The sequence below is a fragment of the Echinococcus granulosus genome, assembly GCF_000524195.1.
Source record: "Echinococcus granulosus chromosome Unknown EG_S00002, whole genome shotgun sequence".
Classification (NCBI taxonomy): domain Eukaryota; kingdom Metazoa; phylum Platyhelminthes; class Cestoda; order Cyclophyllidea; family Taeniidae; genus Echinococcus; species Echinococcus granulosus.
Window position 1 is genome coordinate 73,711 of NW_020170382.1, and position 25,869 is coordinate 99,579.

Sequence of the window (25,869 nt, forward strand, 5' to 3'; positions counted from 1 at the left end):
CCCCCCCTTATTCTAATGGGAAACCATCACCAAATAAAGATAAAACGCCAAATTGAGACTAGGCCGGAATATCACGAAATTCGTACTGATGCCATCAGCCACGGACTGTGATTTGTTTAAAGAAGGCCGCCGCTCAAGTACTATCGTCCGATCCAAGGTCCCACAACGCCCGCATCTAGAGATCAACAAACTCAGCGAGGAGGAATTTGTATTGGCTTAAAGTTCGTATCAGCCGATATGATCCTTCAGAGGGAGAACTTTGTGCACCTTCAGAGAGGGAGAAATGACATGGCGGCAGCAGCAGCAGCAGCAACAGCGGGATGTCGGCGTGACAGACGTGTGAAAGGGCGCGCAAGCACCGATGTGGTAAAATGAAAGCACGGAAATCACACGAATTGAACTGAATCAGGCTAATGGCGATCGGGATGTGAGACAATCGAGTAAATGTTTATGAAATTGAACGATAAAACAGGGAGAGAGAAGAGTTATTGCAACGATGCATGTATGCATAAAGCGGGGATTTATACATGAGTAATAATAGGGTGTGGCGGGGGGGAGGAGAGGAGGGAGGAGAACTTGAAGATCTCAAGCGAATGTGAGTCGAAGAATGTTGGCAGAGAACTAGAAAAAATCTGCAATCTCTTCGCCATTGTGCCTTCAAGCGATTGACAGATTGCCACTTATGCGAACTGAATCACTCGACTTTCCAGACCCCTCTAGCTCCTTGTCAATGTATATGCGCAGAAGGCGTTTCTAAAAGATGGATATATAACAATAACTCCTATAAATCTTCATTTAAACACGAAAATACAATCACGGACAGCAATTTCGAGACCAATCAGACAGGTAAACACGGTGCATTATAATTGTTTCTGTATTTTAAACCATGAGCAGGAGCGTCTATCACGTTTAAAAAGAATATTTTGGAGGCTAGTAGTCGCCTTGATGATGATTTGGCTCCGGCCTGTGCGACATCGTTTATTAGAGATTTTTGATTATGACTAACTGACATTTCCAATGATGATTCACTTCCAACCCAAACCATATTAGCATTTCAAAATGAGCTATCGAGACTAAAAAATACACATTTACCCGTTCTAATTGATACCAGGTAGCATTAAGGAAATTCTGAGAAATAAAAAAAACCGAAGTTAACCTATCTCGAAAAATCACCCATCAAGGCAACGTCCATTATTTCCAAATAAATAAGCCAAGCTATAAAACAGTAGTGATGATGAGTCCCAAGCCGAATGATTATACAGCAGTATTGAGATCAGTTTACTAACGAAAAACTAAGTAGTACCCCTCCGAAAAAAGTAATTAAACTGGGTGACTGCATGAAGTGAGATGATATCAAAAATAAGAAATAGCCCTTTCGCCTTTTGTACCCCACCGATAAGCTAAATCCGAAATCTCAAGTGCTCGCCGCACAACCCCATCCTAATTAGCTGTGTGTATTTGGCAGTAAGGCGAGCATGAAGGTTTTCTTAGGTAAACTGTTTAGTGACATGGAGAAAAATCATTAAGGACAGCCCGGAAGGGAAACTTATGCCCCAACTCGGTTTATTACCTTGCTTGCAGTCAGCTCGTTGAGGTAGTCCCACACGGCGTCGCCAAACTTAATAGCAATCTGTACAAGACAGAAGATACTGGCTTTGCGCATGTGACTGTCCTCGTGGTTGCAGGCCTAGAAAAGCAACATAGAAGAGGGGAAAAGAAGTAGATAGCAGAAGAACTGAATTAAGAGAAATGAGCTAAATCAGTACCATGTACAACAACGCATAGTTACGGGAATGGAGGCACTGTATTATCCCAACAGAGCGCTTCATACCGACAGACCAATGTTAAACAGACAAAAGCACAGCGTTGAACATTCCTTAACAGTAATCATTACTGAGGCTGGAGAAACAATATCCCCTACGGTACGAATCCGCTGATGTTGTGGAACTTTTGAATTTTGAAGCTGATTCACCAAAATTTCCAACGCACATTCTAGGTGGGACCACTTGTTAGTCAGCCTTCCTCCAACACTTAATGTCATATCGGTTCTGATGAAAGGTCACACAGTTTTATGTAGCTCTGCCAACCAAGTATTGGATCCCCGAATCCGATGCAATTGATGAAACAAATCACCACCCAATTTCTCAATTTTGAAAGATGAAAGTGCATCGTCAAAGTTGCCAACGCGTGTCTTGAAAGTTACCACCTTTCTCTATGTCTGTCATTTGGGGAAATTAGCATCCGGAGCGCGAAAGGAGACAGCTGCATCCCATAAAATCACTATAATAATATGTGAATTTGAATTTACACTGACTTGAAGACTGGCATGCCAATGTGACACAGACAACAAGAGGTGTGAAATGCCATAGCTGCACGTGTACTAGTACTAGTCGGTCTGCACGACAAATTAACGCCCACAATGAGTGATTCCAGCAAGCCACTTCTACAAGCTATTTAAAATCTCCAATGACAAAACGCCTATTATACCGATGGTACAGTTAAAGAATGGGAAAATCATGCAGGAAATATTAACCATTCGAGAAAAACTGCCGGGCTTTATTACGATAATAAGTTCAAAGGTCGAGACTGTCACCACTTTGAGTTTGATTACTTCCATCTTGTCTTTCTAGACCATTACTGAAAGAAGCATGCAAATACGCGGATACAATTCTGTCATCACTATCCATCTTAATTAGCTACTCAGTTAACCACGATTTTCTAAGTGCCTGTCTAAAAGCGGGCTTGGCACTTCCTACCTAATACATCTTGTACTGACTGTAAGATCAGAACAATTGGCTTGGCATCCGACTCACACAACTGTCACTGACACGCTCAAGCCACTTCAAATCAATCTTCACGTGAGTTTTTTTTTTCAGATCGCGTGGGATTTCCAAGTGTCGTTTCAGTACAATGAACTTGTGTTTGAAATCGCTTACTGAGTACTATATTTGACTGCCTTTGTGTTCTCACCTTTCGCTTTAAATGAAATTGGCTTTTAAATTGTCGTTTAAAATGCAGGCTCTAGTTTCCAATCATCAGATTATTTTCGACATAACAAATTTTTTTAAACAACGAATAGACTAAGAAATTCAACGATCTTTTCAAATGAATAGCAAAGGAGGTAGTTTGAAACGTCAAAGCATTAGGCGAGACTAGAGTGAATTGATGGAACATCTGGGAAATTCAGACCAAAAGATATACTCGAAAACTCAGCTCCTGTAATCACCACATCCTCCACGTATCCAATTTCCGCTCTGTAAATTGTGATAAAGCAAAGATGGTGAAAAAGCAGTGCTAGAGTTCAAATTCTACCTACCGCAATGAGTCCAGGAATGAGATCAGGTAGGACCTCTTGAACCAGTTCAGGGGAGGAGACCTTGATGACCTGGGTCTGCATCTTCACCGCGGGCAAGTTCAGCGAGGTTTGGTTGTCATTAATCACTGTGGTGAGGAGGCGTAGGCAGAGCTCCTGCGAAAGGTAGCGTGCCACTGTCTGTGCGCACTCCTCGGCTGAGCGAATCACCTGGTGCAGAGGATAAGAATGATGCCCATTTTAAGAGTCTGCACTGCTCTTTTCGGTCAACCTCTAGTGGTTGCATGGGTTCTTCCCATGTTACCTAAGCCGCTAACCACTCAGCTTCGGCCGTAGGTTTATAGTAAGGCTGCAGTGTTCTCAAGGGTAATCCGGACGCTTCAATGATATGCTACGCCCACTTCCAGTAGACAAGGCATTTCTGGTGTCAACAATGATCACCTTTTTTGGGTAAAGCCTAGCTAGCAATATAATGAAGAAGCGCCTAGATTTATATTGCAACCTAACAACGGGTATTTTAACTATGTAGCAGTACGCCATCTTTTTCAGTCTCGCGTGATCTGGCTCCCATGATGGCGATACGAAGCTCTGATCGACTCTAGTCCTCTCGTTCCTTCTGCAAGCTTCTCCCAGATTGGTGCGGCCCAAGTTTGTCTGGACGAAATAAATTCGAGGACAACAAAGGCACGTTGCTTTGAGAACCAAAGCATCTGTGAGCAAGACCAACCCAAATAAAAAAATGAAGACAATGAGAGAGCATAAATGAGAGTTCTGCAAAAATCTTTACAAAATCATTTGAATAAAAGCCTTGCAAAGTGGGGCTGGAGAACAGTTCCCTCACAATTATGCATAAAACCTAGTTACATAGTCCATCAATGGCACCATTTAACTGAATGATGGCTGGGATTTGGATAGAAAAGCATTTATTCGCAGGGATAAGCATAAAATCTCCGTCCACCCTTTAGGTCCACCAATAGCTTTGTTGACGTTTACCTAGGTGAGTTGATGGGCGGGAAAAGCACCACATATAATACCCGTTTAATGTGTACCCGCCTTGAGTTAATTCGTTATCGGCACGACAAACGACATCACGCATGCTGTGACATTACACTTGCTCCAACTTTTAAGACTAGTTTGCAGCCAGTTGCCTGCTGGGGCTGCTAAGAGGTAACATTAAATTCCTATTTTACTTCGGCAACGTGTCCACATAAGAAAGAAATCACCCATGCCGATCATTTGAAATTGATCGCCTTTAGTTAAGTAGAGTGAAAAGCCAGAGTTAGTACCAGATATGATCACATGTGACATTTTTGAAGAGAAATCACAAAGGCCCGCGGTTGTTGTTTGTGTTTATCATGCTCTAAAATCCCATCATTCCGACAAGTGACATACATCTTGCGCCAACGTGACACCTGCTTGACCTAAAAACCAATGAAATAAGAAAATGCACTGATGTTAGGCATCTGCCTTCCATTTCAATTATGATGTTTACACATTATGGGCAAACGAAATCACACATGGAGCCTGCCATCAAATGATCGCCTACATCTAAACAAAATACAACTTCGGAATAAATACCAAACGTGATGAAAAAAAGAGAATAGCAGAATTTTATTAACTTATACATCGACTGGACAAATGACAACGCATATGGCAATACACTACGCTGGCTCCGCACGAACAAATTCAACAACATTTAGTTGCTCATAGCCGTCTCCAAGTACAAATGAATTCAGTTTCTAGGAAATACCCACAATGGCCAACAGTGGGTATTTTGAGGAAGGAACAACGCAGAGAGGAGAGGCAGGGAAAGGTGGAAAACATACCCCCTTGTCAATGTCGTTACAGGCCTCGAGGATTTTCATCACAGTTAGGCAGGCGTAGTCGCTGATGAGGTCGCCCTGCGTGCGCACCAATTCCTGTAGCACTCGCAAGGCCAACGCACGCGTCTCGTTCTGGCCGCCAGGGCAGGGAGGACAGAGGGGGGAGGGAAAGGAAGACAAAATTGCTAATTGCTGCGTAGGCATCTCTGACCTGCACAAAACTCACACGGGTGCGAGCAGACAAACCCGACCGACTCAAAAGACGTACGCACACACACACACACACAATGTGATTTAAAGTTAGCAAACGGTCACATCAAAAAAAAAAACTCTTCTTACCGCAACCCACTTCGGCGAAAATTTCCTAATCTTTAAAAATGTGCTTCATGTGATTGTTTCTGCAGAAACTATTTGGACATTAATTGGCAGCGAGGTAATGAAAATACCTAGTTTTGTTAAATTATAAGTTTTTGTTTCAATTAAACCGCCTGAGATGAGCTAAAATTTACTTTTGAGGCGCTAAATCACGAGAACCGAGGAAAGCAGTCAAAGTTAAGGTGAGAATCCATTGCGATAATGCTTTTGAAAAGACCGGTTAGGTGACGATCAAAGCGGGAAAAATTGTAAGAAAGTGACATCAGAATCACCCCATATATCAGTGCATCTGTAGGGAACGATTAGACCCAGCATAGTGATTGCATTGATTCTCGACTATTTCAATCCCCTAAATGCCCATTGCTTTTGTTCTTGTAGTTGTAGGTGTTCAAAGATTATTAGAAATATCATTTAAAACATATCAAGAGGATGGGAAGCTTGGTTCCTTTAAACCACCCGTATGTAAGGTCATGCAGTATTCTGCCCTACTAAAATGTTAGACCGGACAGAATTAAGTCGTGAATAGAATGTAACAGTACGAACTACTACAGCAACTCGTGGTGTCATCAGTCAAAGGCGCAAAAACATGGCAAAGCTACCCTACACGAACGCGCTTAAAGGGAACCACACCCAATGCATTCTAAATGCAATATTACGACCAATCCAGTAAGCATATATGTATGCATGTGGATAATAAAGCCGAATAAATATACGCTATGGGACAAGTGACATACAGACGTATCCGAGAGAGACTCCAAGAGAATCAACAGAGTGGGTTTCGAGTGCTCTTCCCAAGTCTGAATGGTGCCGTCTCGTAGCAGTTTGATTAGCTTTAACATACACGCCTTCCGTTGCTCATATCTAAAGGATACGAAACAATAACGCGCCTCGTGTTACTAATCTGAATGTTAGAAATAACACCCCACCTGTCATTATAGTTGGAGAGCTCCTGCAGAATCTCGGTAATGGCGTCCTCTGGAGGCATCTCTGCAAAAGGCAAGACAGCAAGTGCGGGAATTTTAATAATACGCAACTTTCAATAGGTTCAAAATCTGAGCATGCACATTTATGAATAGAGATGGTGGCACTCCGAGAAACAATGCGACAACGTAAATGGGAGCCCAATTTGCTGAGAGTGCACTGAGCGCTTCGCTTACACGCAATTCGGCTCAAAACAAGAAAAAGTAGAAAAACACTGACAAAAATAAAGAAAATAGCCCTAACAACCAGCAACATGGCATTCTAGCCAGAGTGGATAGAGGCAATCCACCCAGCCTTTCATTTCAATTTCCATGGCTCAACCGGTAAATCTACGAGGGAACGGTCACATTTAAACTGTCAGAAAATTAAAAAAAGAAAGCGACTGCAGCGAAAAATGAGTAGCAAACAAGAACAAAGGAGAGTTCACTGAAGACTTCAATCCTTGATACTGCTGCTGCCATTGCTGTTGCAGGAATGCAAGCGAACGCACGCATGCTGATGCTCGGGAGAGAGGGTGGAATAACGAGAAACAGAGAAAGGGGGGAGGTAGAGGCTTGGGCCGTGGGCTTACCGCGTATCTTTTTCAATGTCTGATACCCGATGACGGGCTTTTTTAACTTGGGGCAGAGCACTGTACGGTGAAAATGGATCAATTGTAGGGCATCAGCAAACCATCATGGCAATGCATGACAGACGTGCGAGACACCACAGGAACTTACGGTCATTGCTGAACCCGCTGAGTATCGAGGTCGGAGGCTGTTGCTGTGGCTGTAAAAGGGAGAAAAGAGGGTTATTTACTCTGCCGAGCTTTGACATGAATGAAATTCTCCAAAATCAAAATCACTCACACTTTTAGCCGGAAGGTAGGAGTATTGCGGTGAGAATTGTTGCAAGTTACCAGAATCCCCAGCTGCAGGCGAGTGACTACTGCCAGTGGCTATGGAGAAGTAATGATGCGCTCCATCGGTCATTTGACCATTCTGTCTTACCGTGTTGGCCGAGTAGAGTGGCGGCAATGGTGGTGGCTGACCATAACTTGAAGAGGGCTCCACTCCCACACGACCATCAGGAATGCTAGTAGATCGATTTTTGCCTGAGGCTTGGAAGTGATCGACCTCCTGTTGCACCGCAGGCACATAAACTGGTGATATGGGACTAAAAGGCTTGCCACCATTGCCCACTTGAGGTCTTAAGATCAGAGGGGGAAGGGGGAGAGGAAAGGTTGTGTGAATGACAACGGATGATGGGTACGCGTGTATAACTGCAAATGTGGCATGAGCAGATATGCTAACACGATTAGGCAAAGCAACCTCCAGTTAGTTTGATAAGAGGGTGATTGCAGCTTGTAAACTACCGCTTAAATCTTAGCCGAAACTTAATTTTAGCCAACTTCTTGGATGTACCCCGACATGGTTTACCTTTTAAAACAAATAATAACACTTCAAACCTAGATTGCAGACTCAAGATTTAGACATAAGAGGAATCAGTTTCCTACCAAATAATAAAACGGTTACTTAATCCTATGCTTATTTTTAAGCACATAAGGATTTATTCCAATGCAAAATACCAAATCTCACCCACTCATTTTATGCTTGTAACCAATGCAACAATAATTAAACTTAGAGTCAACGATAACGACAGTGGGAAAAAAAATCACATTTACGAAATTGCATGGAAAATAAAAGTGCACCTTAACTGAAAAGACCATTAATCGAAAACGACAGCTATTAAAAGTAATGACTGTGAAAAAGAAAAGGTATTGCAAATTAGCAGAGCGCATTGGCTAAGCCGTAATTCTGCCTTCTAATGATTTGGTGAGAAATGATGTGATCAAAGTGGAAGCGCTTAATACTCAACAAGGAAACAGGAATGAACTTCCTGGTATGGAACCTGAAATAAAGAACGAACACAGCAATAGGCTAAAGCTGGCGTGTCTACGCAAGTCCTGCTCACAGGGCAACAGATTACCCCTAAATTTCGTATTTACTATGCAAATATGCCATAATAACTGACATAAGCTGATAACGAACAGGTAAAAAGAGCATTTCAAGGAAAATAATGCAATCAGAAACGCCTGTGACATTTCATGGAACTCAAAGCTGCCTGATAAATGATAGCATCTCAAGTGTATTTTTTTAAACCTAAGTAACGTCTAACGGAAGTCCACTTGATGGGTTAGAAACGACTAGTGGAAAACCGTGACTGCAATAAGTCGAGGCATGTTCTTAAGCTTTCAATGAGCACCAGTTCGGTTACCTAGCGCAATGCCATCGGGATGAAGTTGGCTGCCTTAATGAGAATGAACGCCGGAAGCTGCTGTATGAACAAAAGCAATGTGAGGTTTCATTCAAAGCGAAGACCAGTGCAACAAAAACAAAAGCAACAAAAGACACCGTGCCGATTAGCGAAACCAGGTGAGAATATTGTTAGAATTTGCAGAACAGGCAGAGGAAGAAAGAAAACGTACAGTTAATAGATGCCTGGGGAATTGCCATTCTTGCATGTAATCAAATGTATCTACGATAATTAACACCTAAATGTGTTATCCGCATCTCCATTATATAGCGAAAAAAAATGTGACTTCCATGTAGTCTGCTGAAATGGCATGCGAGATACATGCAATTGCTAACATGCATGCATAATCAACGATATAAATGCCTCAGTCTACCAGTACAGTACTCCTGATTAAGCTACCGCCCCGTTTTCCTCCATTTTAAACCCTTGCAACATCACATATCGGTCGAACCCGACGAAGTAAATTCGAGTTTGTCTGCTCCCCAAGCCAAGTCCAACTCAATTGTGCAGCTGCAGAACCTTCTCGTCAAATCTAGTACACAGTATTTTGAGATGGTGCGGTACGTGGTGGCAGAACATACCAGCCACAAGTGGTTTGAAGGTTTGATCACGATGATAAATCAAATCATTATTTTTAAAATGAACTTTCATTCGCCACAACAACAGAAAGCTGTCAAAAATTAGTAATGCTTAGCAGAAGTCATGAAATAATTCGCTTAAACTTACATCAACTGGGAAGGAAAAGTCGTGAAGAAAGCTAAACAAATGGGCGCCTTCCACATTCTGCGCATTAACAGTTGGCAGAAGATAAGCTTCAAGAACCGCCCATTTGTTGCTCTTCACGCCCTTCCTTCACACACTGTTTTTACATAGTTTTTAACTGAATAACTTGAGATGGAAAATAGCTTCTGTATTTCAGTTCAACGCTCGTTAGGCAAAAAAAACGCATTAGTGATTACCATCAAACTACCTACCATCTCACACTTCCAAAGCATGCACCACTCCATCCGCAGAAGAGTGTGCATGCTATGTGTGTGTTGTGGGCAAGAAAACACAATTGATCCCTAAGAATTCTTTAGCTTTTGAAGGCCAAACCATCATACCCGAGGTCTCTCTACTCAAACCAATTAGATCCAAATCGAACGTGTGTAGGAACTTCTTCATCAGAAACATCCAGGACGAATCAATCAGTGCGTAAAGAGCTCGCTTCTTTTCTTCCAGGGCAACACAGGAACTTGTGCCTCATGCTGCCAAAAAATCCCCCCATGAGACCATTTGCACTCGGGTTAGGATGGAAGGGAGATAATGCCCAGCTCCATCCTTCGTATTCCTCTAATATCTCGCCTGTCGACTATTGCCTTTTCTTGGTGCTACACGATTGCAGTGTTAAAAAAAATAGTGGCAAATTAAACTCATGCAAAAAAGTGGGGCTTGGTGATAGAAAAATGACCTTCTTGAGGCATTTGGTACGATCCAAATTTTGTAATGTTTTTGGAACATTTACGTGGAATTATGGGGTAAATGATCGGTGTTGTTTCCGTATGTGAGTGTCTTTGTATAACTACGGCAGTACAAATAACTCGAAATAGTAATGAACGACTTGTTTAGCTAGCAAATGAAAGCAGTTAGAAAATTTTCATTCCAAAATACGAATTGTCTTGAAACTGAACCCTATAGAAGGCCCGCTATGCGTATAAAATATTGGAAGTGGGATTTGACGTAGGCGCTACCCTGTAACAGAATGCTATGTACTTCAAATAAACGAAGTTTTCCAGTCTCCCACGACTCTATTGTCTGTGTTCATGCTGCCTATACTATTGGCCACCCAGTCCTTTCGTTAGTCAATAAACCCACTTCCAGACCGGTGTACCTTACAAGGATTTTGCAGATTTTTCGGTGTTTACAACTCCAACAATCTTAGGACACCGGAAGCAAATCATTGGTAGGAGAGCTGGGTGAGCCCCAAGGGAAACAATCATACTTTTTTTTCGCAGACAAATACATTAAAATCCTATCTCAACGAAACCGGGAAGACTTATTTGTACAGTAGTGCACAAATATGGATAATTAAGGGCGAAACGCACTTGATTAACCGATTAGAGGTGCGTGAGCCATCAGGGGAGGTAGCCTCGTGGCTGCCGGTGCTGGCAGTGGCGGTCTTCTGGTAGGTCTTTAGCAGTTTCGCCGACTGATCCTGGGAGGCCTTTGGCATCTGCTTAACCACGCTGGCGAACGCTGCCGGGTTGAGGTCCGAAAGCTTTATTACCACGCGGCTTGCCAACTGCAGGCGAAGAAATTCCCAAAGACATTTAAGGTAACTCCCACGTCTACAAGCCTATGTTTCCTATAGAAGGATACTACCGTTCACCAGGAAAACTAAAAGTTGATCCAGATATTTCGACATTTTACAAAAAAACCGATCCACCTCATTACTAACGGAAAAACGGTCAGATATGAGTACCTAGGCATGAGTCGGCTTCCACGGTGGTGACATTGGCCTGTCACAAGTGTTTCAGTTACTTCAAAATCCACGTCTGACGAAATCTATAGGAATAACTCTGACGTCATATTATAAGTAACATCTCGGCATTATCAATGAATGAGACTTGAGGCAAAATTTTATTCCGTTTAAAACAAGTAATATTAATAGCCATAAATAGACTGTATCATTCTCACAATAAAGGCAAATTAAATGACTTTTGGACTTGGGTCATTGATGAACACTAGGCCAGAGAAAGCTCTTTTCGATGAAGTGTGCAAACTTTAACAACAAAGAGTGCAAGTATAACCGATTTAGGTCGTAGCCTGTGTTTGGATCCGAGTAAACTTACGTGTTTCTCATCAAAGTCAAATGAAAACAGCTTGAAACCAATACTCACCCGTCGAACATCGGCCGACTTGGGTTCCGTAGACCAAGCAATAACACGAGCAATGCTCTTCACCATTTCGTTGGAGGGGTTGTTTATGGTGTCGACAGGCATCATGACGAGAAGGTCCTTAAGGTACTCCAAAACTCGCGCCTTCACTTTCAGGGTGGGAGACATCGCATCGTCGATTATAAAGCGGCAGCAACAGGCAAACTGCAAGTTGAGGGGGAAGTGGGACCTGAGAACGGCAGAAAAGATCAGTCGAGGGGATTGGTCAACTCTTACCAAACGGCCAATTAGGGATGCTATTGTTATTCTTATTTATAAAAAGTGGTTATTGAAAAAAGACGGCCACACATTTGAGTCATTTGGGGAATTAGATAACAGACAAATGTAGGATGAAAAAATCTCAAAGCAATTTAGCAAGATGAAGTCAGTTTGGACTCAGCTTGATTTGGAGGACTAAAATTCAGGTGCCAAGGGAATAAAAGAAATATTAATAAAGTTGAATCAGGCAGTTGAGCCAAAATTTGAGTAATTAATCAGAACTAAAAAGTAGAGGCAGAAGAGGTAAGCCGGATTTACAAGCCATTTTTAAATAAAAAATCTAGAGCCTACGGTGTCAGTAGAATAGGAGTACCCTTGAATCAAAGATAAGAATAATCTAATCATCACTGAAAAGGGGAGGTTTGGGCTATCATATGCCCAAAAAATGAGAGAGGCTAGTAAAGAAAAATTTGTGGCACAATAGAACCACTGAAAATCTTTCTCTTTGTTACAAAAATGGCCATTAGGAACAAAATTTGCAATCACAAAAAAATGCAATAAGACGCACCGAATGACAGCAAGCGTGTCAGCAATGGACTTTTGATGAGTGGAGAGAACTTCTTGCCCTTGGCGGTTGAAGAGTCGTACCATAGCAATGTAGATCCAATCGTGGAGGAATTGGTGGTAGCCCTTGATGAAGAGCTGCAGTGTCTCCATGAAGGGGGTGATTACCTGTAGGAGTATCATAAGGTGGAGTGGTGCATTCCCAAATTGGCGGGTACTCAGTTGATACATAAATGTGTGTTAGGATACTCCTTTTTGCACCAAATTCTATCGGGTGCAGGAGGAAAGCCTACCTTGCTCGAGGATTCGCCGAAAATTACACTGAGAACCTCGGCAACACGCATAACCTCCGCATGGCTAAAGAGTCAAAAAATATAGCTCAATTTCAACCCACCGTGGCCATATAATCTGTTAAAAAATGGACGAAAGAAAAGGAAGTTCAATAGAATATAGTAATGTGATCGAGAAGTAACGATAATGATTAAGAAGGTCTCAGACGAGCGAATCAAAGCTTGTGAAAATTTATTCCACCTCCTTCAAAGTGTTTCTCATGAACCACATGCCTATCAGGACTTGCAATTACTACACTTTAAAATATATTGCACGAAAAGCCCTTTCTAGACTTTTTGCAGAAGCTTTTTTACGACCAGAAGCGGTGGGCAGCTTGGCCCAGAGCATAGAATTGACCAAACAATGACATAATCGGTGAATAAAGAGCTTTCAAAATTGTGTCACAACAAATCCAGTACAGTCTAGAAAAAAGACTAGTTAGTATCAGAAAAACGACATTCTTTGGTGAGAAAACAACTTGTTGGAGGAACACCTTTGGCTCGAAAACGGGTGCACAGCACTAGGGTTAAACTCTGTACACAAAGCTAGCATTTTAGAGCAAACTGAGGCAGAAGATGGCAAAAACTTGCTACCGCATTTCATGTTGAGTTTGCAAAGAAGAGGAGCCTTCGTACAAGCACGATTCAAAGCAACCACAATCTGTATGGTAATGGGAGAAAATATGACCCGAGTCCTTGAAAAAAAAAACATTCAAAGCCAGGTCTAAAAAGAACGTTCAGATAGTAGTGGCGCAAGAGAAGAGGCATTGACACTTACCTCAAAGGCTGACCCGATCGGAGATACTCCTTCAAGTGCAATAGACCCTCCTTCTTCTCAGACCATTGGGAACTCCCCAACAATTTGATTATCTCCCCGATTCCCTGTGAAGCAGATGTTTTTTTAACAAAACAAAGTGAGTCTCACTTTTTATTACGTTCGACTTCGCAAATCACTCCACTTAAGGTATGCCTAAATTGTAATCAAATGTAAAAGGAAGTGGCGCACACAATACTAAGGAATGAGTTTATCCTAATACCCAGGGAATGTACGTTTAGGACAAGGTGGGACTTCAATTTCACAAGGAGAAATACAGATGCTGCCGTGATGTTACTACAAGCAGTGGTAAATGGTTAGCGCAGATACGGTTAAACAAGATAGGAGACGACAGTAGTAGCAATTGCGTGCATTCAGTAACGTGTGGCGGATGGTGAAATAAGTTTCCTGTGATCGGAGGCGTTGAATTCCCAGAAGACCTTAAGCACAGTTTTTACGATGACAAGACACCCAACCACAGCTTTCCGCTGTGATGACAAATCTTTCCATACCAAAGCTTTTAGGTTATTGTTTACACAACGAAGTAAGTGTTTAAAAGTAAAAGTGGGTCGTGCGGCAAAAAAACATCTCCAGCTCTCGGAATGTTTTTCCCATCTTTTGTAAACTCAAAGTCATTCAATCTGAATAGCCCTCGAATACAGGACCACAACATCAGGTGAAAGTCGGTGTATCCTTAGTAGGCACTCCGTGCCAAAACATGCGACATTATTAGCAGTAGACACACACGCTCACACGGAACGTACCTGGACGGGCCGAGGAACCGCAAGACGCTGGTAAGGCAACATTAGTTTTATAAAAAGATGTAAAAAAATTGACATCGGCCATGCTGGGTACTCAAACTTATTTCGGTACATAAAGGCAATTTTCATTCTAGAAAACCAAGAGAATGAACAAACTATTGCCATATACATTAGTAGGTATGACCTACGTTAACAGGACGCAGGTGAGTACGACGATATACTGGCATGGATTGACCCGAGCGCTCAGAACACATAGAAGACGTCTCACTGGCATTGTCGTCTGACTCGTATTGGCGACGGGATTGGCTCTTGAACTTGAAATAGATCGAAACAGAATAGTCAGGAAATGGTGTTGCATCCAGGTATCAGATGTTAACAACACGAACAAAACAGGTTCGACCTGATGCTGAATTCATGTTAATTACGGTGCTAAAAAATTCACTGGTCAAAGTAAGGAGTTGTATCCGGTTATTTTGGGAAAAACGGGATTCCTCAGCTTTACAAAAGAAAACATTTGTTTTCTCGCGTAGCTGTCAAGTACACATCAAAATCCACCTAAGGGGCTTTTAAGGGAATGCGCAAAGCGCAATGGAAACAATTTAGCATGAAATAGACCTGGGTGGTCGAAGGGCCACGCCCAAATAAATTGATCCAAAAAAGCGTTTGTGCAGTGTGTGTAGTAAAGCAGGAAGCCTTCATCAAATTGGACACGATTACTAGTGTTACCAGGCGCACAGGTACAAAAGGTGCTTTTTGTCGAAGAGACAACTCACCTGTGAATATCCAGCATCGCTCATTGACGATAACGAAGCTAAAGAAATGAGAAAGGAAAAAATGCACAGTGAGCAGGAGCGAGGGAATTTCTTTCAAACAAATTAAGTGGCAAGAGCTACAAAACCCACTAGCAGGAATAAATTTTTTCAACAACCCTCAGAACTTCAGCAATCACTGCAGCCAAACAACGACTAATTAATGCTATTGAAAACAAAAAAAAACTACCAAGTTAAAAGTGGTGCCACTAATCAAATTGAGTCGTTGAATGGAAATAACTCCAAAGCTACCATGAGTGTAAAACAACGTTTAGAATATCTGCATCCTTCACAATGGCTTTAGAGACAATTACAGCGTCATGTCGAAAGAAGAATAACACCAAAACTGTCATAGAGGGAAAGGCATCTACTGTGAACAGAGGAATCCATGGGGCCTCACAAAAAAGGGCTATTGAAAATACCACGCTGGCTTCTCGCAACAGCAGTGTCCAAGGTCGTTCTTAAAGAACTGGCATACGGTATTTTTGTGTACAGTAATTTACGAAACAGATTTTTTTAAGGCAAAAGTTTCAATGAAAAGAGGTTGGCATGCGAAAGGTGCCCTCTGTTGACGTCACTCGACCTCTAGACTACATTTGAAATGAACCCTCCATGATAATATCTTCGACCCTGTCATGCAGTTTACTAAAATTTGCCAAGAAAACATAGGATGGTTGAAACAGACCGATGGGAGCGATGACCAAGATGAAAAACCACATGGACATTTTCAGTCCCTCACCTGCACTCATGGTGATGACCTCACAGCCCTTATCTACACCAGTAATGGGGATACTTCCAAACCCGCACGCCCTGTAGCTCCCTTAAAGATAACTCAGATGAACACATCAAGTTCCAGACATCACAATTACCACCTACGCCTTTTATTTGTGACGGAGCCGGCGGCGTTGGCAGCACCATAAGTGTAGGGGGCGTTGGCACTGACAGCAGAGATTGGTGAGCCCTCCCGAGAGTGATCCTGACTATGGGGCACAGGTCGGGAGGTCCTTCGTAGGCCACGCACCGTAGCGCTGGCGCCGAAACCTAGTCCCTTCCGACGGCTGATCGTGGAACTGAGAGTCTTGGCATAGGCTCTGGCTGCACTCGCACCACCCACGTTGTAGTCCACTTCTGAAGCGGTCCTTATGGGAGAGGTCTCACGGCTGGCGGCTAGTGAGTGCGTTTCAAATCAAATTATGTACCAGCAACATAGATGACAATAATGTCATCGTAATGATAATTTGCTTATGCCTGCCTGCTACAAAGAAGCCTGGGTGAGAGGAAGCAAAAAGTACCTCCCCATCCGGTTAATTGACAACTGAGTAATGTTCACAGCCTGCATTCTAGGCTTCCCCAAGTTTCGACAAAACTACCTTTGTTTGGCGGTATTTAGGTCTACATATGCTAGTGCATTGGCTTTACAGAGGGGCCCATCTAAAGCCATCAAAAGTTACTTTCACCTGTCCGCGATTTCAAAAAAAATGGATGTAAAAAAGGCCGAAGGGTAACCACAATCCAAAATGTTCAGTATAAATTAGAACCTAGCGAATGAAAAATTCATGCAGTTTAGGGTCCAATTTCCGCAACAATTAGTTGGGGCTTGCTTAAGCCCGTCTGCGGCAACTATACGACGTTCCACAACCATTGCTGGCACTAGAAACAATAAGAACGCACGAGGCACTAGCTAGATAGCTAACAAACTAAAGTAGATTATAAATTCAACGAAGGAAGCTTCTGTCTACTGAGCTAAAAGCGAATGGGTGAAAAAAAGTAAGAAAAGGAGAAAACCACACCGTTTAAAGTGTAAATCAGAAACTTACTTCTCCTGAAAGGAATCACATGAGTAAACTAAAAGGACTACCTACTATTCTCGCAAACCTGCGGGAACCCAAAACCACACGTGGGATAACAATGAAACGGCAAATTGTAACACGGAAACCTACTATCCTTACCAAGGGAAAATACACTGGGATCTTCTCCCGGCCTATCACCAGCCCCACCGATTTTTGGTTCACTACTTAAGTTGCACTCAGGCTCCGATGACACTTCTTTGGTAGCCCCAGTAGCCGGTTCAACCGAGCCGGGGCTATCAGCTGTAGCGGAATGACAATTGGTTTAATCAAAGGTAATGTTGCGCAGGCTCCTTCTACCTCGTGCTTGTTATTCATACCACTACCTTACAAAGCCGGCAGAGATAGCCTGAGCGCTATGGTTTAATGAAGGAAGGATGCATTAACCACATGGCTAATTGGAATAGTCAAAGTCCAATGACGAAGTATGCACCAACAAATCCCAGGTCTGCAAAGCAGCGCAGTGGACTAACGCATCCTGATGAGAAGGGGGACCAATTTATATCGACTGATCTCGGGATGCAATGGAAACTAAAATGGTATTTTTTTACCCCTCACCAACAACACTGGCAACAACTTGAACCAAAAGCCGGTAGATAACGGATTGCTTGATTTCAGTACCTAAATAATTCGGAATACTTCTAGCCAAAAAAAGACACATTTCTCCCTCTGACTAACGGCAAGAGGCCTTAATAGAACCTTAAACCAAAATACTACGCGATTTCGCAAGCCAAAATCGAATTCTTCCTAGCTATGCAAACGTGAAGTTTATTCCCGCCACTTGGGGAGTTTTCGAGGAAATCGCCAGGGAACTCCTCATTAACAATGGGGTAGAGAACAAAAAATGCACCAACTTCTAGGCGATCCGTACAGTCTAAACACACCGGCGTTTAGAATTAATCACGCTCAGCTAAGTAGATCCGGAATTGAATGACAAGGTAAGGACTAAAAGTAAGGCAAAATCTCCAGCCGTTGTCATGCTAAACTTCTCAGTGCATACAACTCGAGCCTAATTGGAAGCAAAAATAAGCGAAAATGGAGGAATTTATCACACCCATTGCAAAATAGATGCATTTATTCGAGTGCTACATTCGGCTTATTCTTCGCACCACAAATATTGTTTACACTCCTCATCATTACACAAAACACTAATCTAGTTTGGCGAAGGCATTTATTTTTGGCACGAAGTTCACACAAATGACCAGGTAGATGGATCCAGTCTAGCAGGTCACAATGACCAAATAAAAAGCTGTCACATTTAGCTACAAATGAAAACTACGCGCAAATGCAATAGCCGATGAGCATTCTGTACCTAAAATACGCGTTGTTGGATTTTACTTATCTCAAAAGCAAGGGTCAAAATAAAGACTGTCTACTCACGCTGTGACATTGAGATCTTTTTGGCGCCAGTATGGGAATGTGAGTCACCGTATGCGCTAATATTTTTGCGCCCCGTCTCTAAAAGAGATAATAACATTTCTTTCAAAACGCCAGGAGTTCAAGCAACAAGATTACTACCATCACAGTCAGATGAAGGTCTGTATTAAGGTGCCATATAACAACTCATTCTTCTTTAGAGAAACAAACTTAGCGATAAGAAAAGTGGTTTCGCTATAAGAATCTTTTCAAGACACCTAGTATAAAAAACCCCAGAGTTAATTTGAAAAATGACTGTCTCTTTGTTTCTGAAATAAAAGAGGACAAATTGTACCTCATGTGCTTCTTCTAACCGGGATAAATGTTAAGATCAACATCGAAATGGATTCAGTCGAAGAAGATTTTTAGCCGAGGAGCAAAAGTTTTCGTTGATGGATGATAATGGCAGCGTTTCATTATGCGTTTGTCGGCTAAATTCGACTCAAGACTAAACAAAATAGACACTCAAGGAAGGGTTTAAAAAGTTGAACAATAAGCTGACCGGACATCATTGAGCCAGTGGCAAGAATGTTGGGTCTGCGAGTGCTGCCGCTGAGACCAGAGGTGCCCATGGCCGGTCGGGTAGTACGCTTGGCGCTTGGGCAGGCCAAATTTGTCTGACTGGCCGTTCGACTGCTAGTCCCACTGGCCGCGCTCGACTGATCGTCAGCCCCATTTAAGGAGAGTGAGCGCTCTATCGCTTTCCGCTTGGCGAAGTCTAAATTTCGCAGCACGGTCTCCACTTGATCGGGAAACTTTTCCGCGAAGGACTTGAAGGCCCTACCCAGAGGGAGGAAAAGTGAATAAACATATGCTGGCTTGCTTCTTTCACTCAAAGACTTTACCAATACAAGAATTTAAATCCACAACTCGATGTAGTACAGATTTGGTAATACAGAGCCAAAACATATTTTTCCTGTTCTTCTCGGAACTATGAAAGGAAAGGCTAACCCATTTTCCATTATGAATTAGCGCATGAGGTTACTCCTATGCCATTGAAAGGGAAGTGAAACAGCATAACTATTTTGATGCTGCAACCAAAAAAATACACAGGAATAGTCTTCAATAAACCACGCCCAGCTAAGCTTGCCTGAGCCGAAATGACAAGATAAAGACCAAGAGTGAAGGAAGCAAGAGCGTCAAAAACTTATAACTAGACATTAGTGAATTCGATTTCAGGGTTAGTATCTCAGGAAATGGACAATGTTTGAAGCAAGCGCACAGATGAAAGCGTGTTCAAGACAGGCTATAGGAAAACAATGAATGTCCAACACAAGTCTGATTGGAATGGATTGAGATGGCGATGAGAATTTGACCATGTAAATATTCCACTCAAAAGCCATAGGTTTTTGCTAATAAAAAAAACGGAAAGGCACTCGAAAAGAGTCACAATCGCTGCTAGTGTTACACACAACCCGGTATTTCCGTCCTGGCCCGCAAGCCACAAATACGTAACACATTTAATTTAAAAAAACGAAAGGACAATGTTACAACAGAAGAATAAACCATCTGGATTGGTAGACAATGTTAAATACGCAGAGCAAGCTGAGATCTTTTTAACACCTAATGATCATGGTGGTTCGTAGAAATGAACACTGTGAGAAGACTCGGACTTCTACCGAACAGGTGGCAATGCATTTGAAACGAAGACTTTTACCCAATTTTAGCTCCCAACATGTAACAGGTCAAAGGAGGGCTCATAAAAGCCCGGTTGACGGCCTCCGTGAAAAGATATACTGCATGAAAAGTTGGAACCTGCTTTAAACGCCCAAATCAAGGTGGGATTACACGAACAAAGTGGATAACGAAGTAAGCTAATGGACTCACAGTCGTTAGTTGGAACATGGAAGAAATAAATCTCCCGCTCCCTAGGAGTTCTACACTGGCGAAGCTAAGGCCCACGCCGTGAAAACGCGCGCACGGGCTGGCGGTGTGGCGTGAGGCATTGTGCCAGGCTCGCGCGCCCAACCACAGTTACTGCTGGATTTAAAGTGCGCCCTGCTACCGAGCGAACCAATCACACGGGCGGCATGCAAGCAAGCCTGCCTTGAAGCGATTCAACAAATGACGAGAGGCATTTTTGCATCCCCCACTAAATTCACTTTAAGATAACAGCGTGAGTTAGTGAATTGCAAAACCTCGAAGAGGTTGACGCCATGATGCATTAGTAATTGCGCAATGCTGTTAGGAGATCCAATAACTGAACGCGTGTTTGCCTAACGTCGTTCATGCATGGGGAGAAAAAGGTTAGATAAAAACGACCAAAGCTCCTTTTACTAAGATTGACTCTCGAGTGACCTCACTTCCTCGCTGCGAGAAAAGGGAGTGGAGGTAAGTCATTTATCAATTAGTGAGGAAGCGAGTGATACATAGATGGCATCTGGGGGACAACTCAATAAGAAAACCTATTCAGATCAAAAAATTAGCGTACCAGTTAGACACTACACTTGAAACAGATTGCTCCAATTTTAAGCTTTCGAGTAGGTTTCGTGTTCATCATAAAGTCTGGCAAAATGCAATTGGTTATTATGTGGACAACAACTGCTGTATGAATCAACAGAAAATATGGTGCAACAATACAGAGAATGGCCTACTTTTGACCGACATAAGGAATTAAAATTCTCCAAAAAAATTCACAAATAATAAGCAAGGCAAGAACAAGCAGTGTTGAGGCGATGGGAGACTCACTTTCTTGTTGCAGATCGGGCATCCTGATCAGCATCAGAAACGCCCTTGCATAGCACTTCCTGAATAAGGGCCATGTGCCTCTCCAGCACATGCACAGGCCAGCATTGAAAGATGGGATCGAGGAAGATACAAACGTACCTGGAGAAAGCAAACGATAAAAGGTGGATTAATTAAGTAATTGCCCCATTGTTTCCTTGCATAACATTAGCACTTGGAGATGATCCGATGCTCAATTTTGTGGTGGTATAATTGTTGCAAAGATCTTCAATTCCCACAGACTAGTACGCCAGTGAAATTGCGCAACAATGGGGTCAACGAAAAGAAAAAGATCAAGGGAGAAGGCAAGAGAGTGGATCGGTGCTTAGTCAATGGAAAATCATCATAATTTTGTGAACTAGAAAAACAAAAAGTTGAGGTCAGTACCATTACTTCACTTGCCTTCGAGGATCGTAAAATCAAAATCAAATCCACGATTCATGCATGATGGAAATCATGGAGGCAACTGAATGAGGCCGAAACAAATAAAGGCATACCAGCAAACGAATCCTTGTAATTTGAATCGCCTTTTAAGTGAATATGCGAACTGCTTATTTATGTCGATAAAAAGTGCCGGGGAAAAAAGTTAACCGTTACCTATATGCGACGACAGGAAAGAATACATTCAGACGAAATTGCGGAAAATCATAAGGTAGCGCGTCTTCTGAAAACTAGATGCAAATTTTCGCATTTCCAGCACACCGCAGGGATAGAGTAGACAAATTATTACTGGCAACTTCAACAGCTCAGCGACTAGTTGAGCAGCATAACCTTTCGCTTCAAAAATGACGATAAGATGGTAAATAAGCGAATCTTCAAGTGGTCACAGGAATGCACCTTGATTCACTACACAAGGCAAATAAGGTAGCAATAAGTCAAGCAGGAATTCGTGGGAAAATAGAGGCAGAGCCTGATCTTATTTCGGCTTAATGCATTCGTTACCAGCGTCAATAGTATCCTATGTCTAAATTATCTTACTTGAGCCCGTCATCACAAATGCTTGCCATTTGCTGTCAGTTCATGCAAGATGAATGGTTGCACAAAATTGTTAAAACCTGACCGATCGAACTGAAAACAACAAAACTGATGTAGGATGTTCCTGTTCCGCGAATGGATGCATTTTTTATTAGCAATTAAATTAAACTATTCGGTAGCACAAGTGTTGGTGTTGAGGTGGTCGATTTTTTCAAAGATCCTGAAGTCATTTTATGAACGTCCAAATACGCGTACAGCAGAACCGCAAATAGAGCCAATTCTCATGATTATATCGGTGAGTACAAAAACGGACATACGGTCCTTGCGCCTGTAGGTAAATAGCGCCGTGGGACAAAACATCCATGTGTCCAAGCGACCGCAAGCACACTGAAGACCCACCAATGGCCAGGGCCATGTCCACGTAGCTATGACACGCATGATACAATGGCGCTCAATAATAATTTTACGGTAAACGGGCTGAGTTTCAGGCCATCAAAGTGAGCCTTCCCTTGTCACATGATGTTTCGCCTCCCTATTGGACACATCCACTTCACGAAATGGCACACAATGCATCCATTTCTAGTGGCAGTCGAGTGTTAATTGGGGTCACAAACAATCCAGTTGTTTGATGAAGTCGAAGCCCATATTTACACACCTGCAAAACTATCGCGTCTTAAAGTTTGTTATAATGAAAAAACAATTTAAAATCGCAAATAATGGTTAACGCGTTAAAAAGAAATTTGACACTTGTTTTGTTTTCTAAATCGGCATAATATGAATTAATGTGGACCTCAAACTTCGGCATAGTAGCTTTGAAAATAGAAATTGTGATTTACCTATTTCTATTGGGTTTTCAAAAGTTCGGAACAATACGATAAGACCGAAAAAGGAGCCGCACAAGAACAAACGGTTTAAAGTCAAGCTATCAGGGAAAATGTACGACTTGATTCGTGGCTCTTAAACCAGATTGATGTTCAATTCACAATTAATAATAGATCATTTTTAAAAGGCAATGAAGCCATGAAAACGAACGCTTCCTTTCCAAAGTCAAGATAACTACTGTGAATAGAAAGTGGAAAATCCAGACGATTCGTGGAATGACAAAGGTGGACACCTTTGAAGATGATTGCTCAAAATACTCAAAGGTAAGCAAAATGTTTTTAAAAGACTATCAACGCGTTTGCACGCGAAACAATGAAGTTGTAATCGACCACATGAAAATCTAGTTTAATTTCACATCGGCAGAAATGAAGAACGGAAGTGCACAAAACGAATGATTTAATTTTAGGGTATGCTGGTAGGCGGAAAATGGTATAGGGTTCATTTTAATGAGCAAAAAAGGAACGAGCAAAGTCTTCTCAAAAAAGGTAAAGAGCAACGTGGAAAATAGAGATAATCAACCACGAAATGATAATAAAATCTTAAATCATATCTTACACAAAATTGTAAACCTTTACACCTTGTAAAGTCATTAAAAAGCACTTCTTTTCCGATGAGAAATACATGAAACATAATTATTAGCAATCGCAAGAACGATAAAGTGGACGGAGAATATCCGAGACTATTTAGTAAGCAAGCACAAAAGAGCACACAGCGAGAAGCACCACTTTGGAGCGAATACTAATCTGGAACCATTACTTTCTAAGGCACACATTTCCCATTCCGTGGTGTCCACGTTAGAGACCAAACGGATACTACAGGTACACCAAGCGATTGGGATGTCAGAACATGTTTCATCAAAGCTTTTGCATTACCACATCTCGATTGCTTCGACAGAAATGTGCAAAAGCACATTGACAATAAAACCCAAGGCGGGCACCGTAGAAGCTCGCAGGAATGATGAGAGTTGCACTGATTTCGAGATAGTGAATTTGGACATCGTAGCGATTCATGCTCTCAAAATACGCCTCATAGAAAGGCACTTAAGTGAGAATAGAATGAGAATAAACGAAAAATAAGCTGAATGAATGAGCGTATTCTGAGTTCGGGTAGGTGTACAAAATGGTTTGATAAAATATAAAACACCTAATGGATGCGACCAATGAGAAAGTTCCGTAGATGACAGTAAGTTCATTCGAACACGTGAACAGATAGTTTGTGAAAAGGTCAATCAAGTAAAACCATGTTTTAGCGAGCGCCTGAAAAGAGGTGCCAAAACTGGTGTCACAAAAGGTGTTACTTAAGCTCAGAATTAAATACCATTTTGCTGGTGAGTAAACTTGTTTTTGTACGAATAAGCATATACCGATTCTATGTTTCGAAAGAATCAGTAAATCCGGAAAGCACGAGCCCAGATTCATATTTCGTCAACCTTAAAGGGAATTTTTGCGGCCACTACAGCTCCCTGTGCAATTTTTGCTCATCACAGTGACTCACTAAGAATAGGCTAATGTGAAATGCCTCCACAAGGGGTCTTAGAGTAAGTGACACACTTGAGCAATAAAATGACAACAAACAGAACGTACTTTCGCAAAACACTGGATTTGGACGATAAACCACCGGCAATGATGGGGAAAAGTCGCGAAGCAAAGGTGTTCTAGGAGTAGAAGTGGTTAATTTATTTAGTGGGTTTGAGAAAAAGGACACAAACGGTTCGGGAAACGCGTAAAATATTTGCAATGCGAAATATTGCGTGATCTTTCGTTTCAGTAGTTTCGGGGCCAAAGCAGAACATTCTTCCAGTATGTTGATGAAAGAGTTATGGAATTTAGGTAAATTGTGTGTGCATCGAACCAAATTTATGACAAAAAAGCGAACAAATTATAGTTCTGGGCAAAAGTTGCCCATTACCAGCAAATCAAAGTGCATTTACGATGAAAAACCAAATCTTAGTAAAACATACACGGATAATAAAACCAATTGCGGTTATGGCACTGGTTGACATAATTTTAGCACTGTTCGGTATCAAATTGAGGAGAGTTTGCATAATTATCTCCGCAAAATGATCGAATTTGCTACCGGTTTCTTGGGACAAATATCTGTAATGAAAGAAAAATACAGGGCTAATAAGCATATTGTCGATCTTTGTTAGTTGGAACTAAAATGAGGCTATCGGTAAAACTGTTCCAGTCATCAATTATAGCTAGTTCTTTAGTAAGGTCATAATTCGATGAGATCAACAAATGGTTTGGTACAAGTAGATAGACATACGCCACAGTAACAGACGCCTCTCGCACTACTTGGGATCGAAGATCCTGAAGACATCCCAGGACAGGCGTCTCCAGTGTTCGAAGAAGGGCTGGAAATTCATCCATCTGATGGCCTCCACTGCCAACAACATTGCGGAGGTCTTTCAACTGTAAAAGGTAAATAAAAAGGTAACACTGGGTTATATGTCCGCAGAAGGAGGCGTATTAGCGCACTAAAGTGCAACACCTACCGCATTTGCACGACGCTCCCAGTCCTCGGGGTTGACACAAAGGGACTCTTTTATCTTTGTCATATATTCGGAAAGATCCCGTGAGGAGTAGATCTACACGTGGGTATGAGAGAGGTAATGCGATTGTGACATACCGGTAAGGAGGAAACTGTTGAGAATGCATGCCTGAATCCTTCCTCGTCAATTGCACCAGAAGCTTTAATGAACATTAGCTTGAAATGGTTTCATGCATATGAATTTGTAAAGGAAAAAAGGGCATCGAAATAATCACTTACATCCCGATTTGGTTGCCATACGACGTAACGTACTCCCTCCGTTAATACTACTCAT

General features: G+C 42.1%; 1 protein-coding gene across 1 annotated transcript; it reads right to left on the reverse strand. All coding sequences in view use genetic code 11, as the record gives it.

Moving 5' to 3' along the window:
• Nucleotides 1-657: 657 nt before the first annotated feature.
• EGR_00414 (CLIP-associating protein) lies at nt 658-25,869 on the reverse strand (the record flags this gene model as incomplete). Its single annotated transcript, XM_024489663.1, has 29 exons — nt 658-753; nt 1,571-1,687; nt 3,317-3,523; nt 5,140-5,268; nt 6,246-6,372; nt 6,438-6,498; nt 6,920-7,123; nt 7,212-7,260; nt 7,341-7,680; nt 10,872-11,068; nt 11,667-11,892; nt 12,490-12,653; nt 12,779-12,842; nt 13,593-13,696; nt 14,578-14,703; nt 15,163-15,200; nt 16,075-16,365; nt 17,148-17,288; nt 18,426-18,503; nt 18,964-19,241; nt 20,364-20,507; nt 21,150-21,287; nt 22,478-22,585; nt 24,626-24,696; nt 25,003-25,138; nt 25,311-25,456; nt 25,540-25,632; nt 25,674-25,735; nt 25,815-25,869. 29 exons carry the CDS (start codon nt 25,867-25,869, stop codon nt 658-660), a joined length of 3,990 nt encoding a protein of 1,329 aa, XP_024355660.1.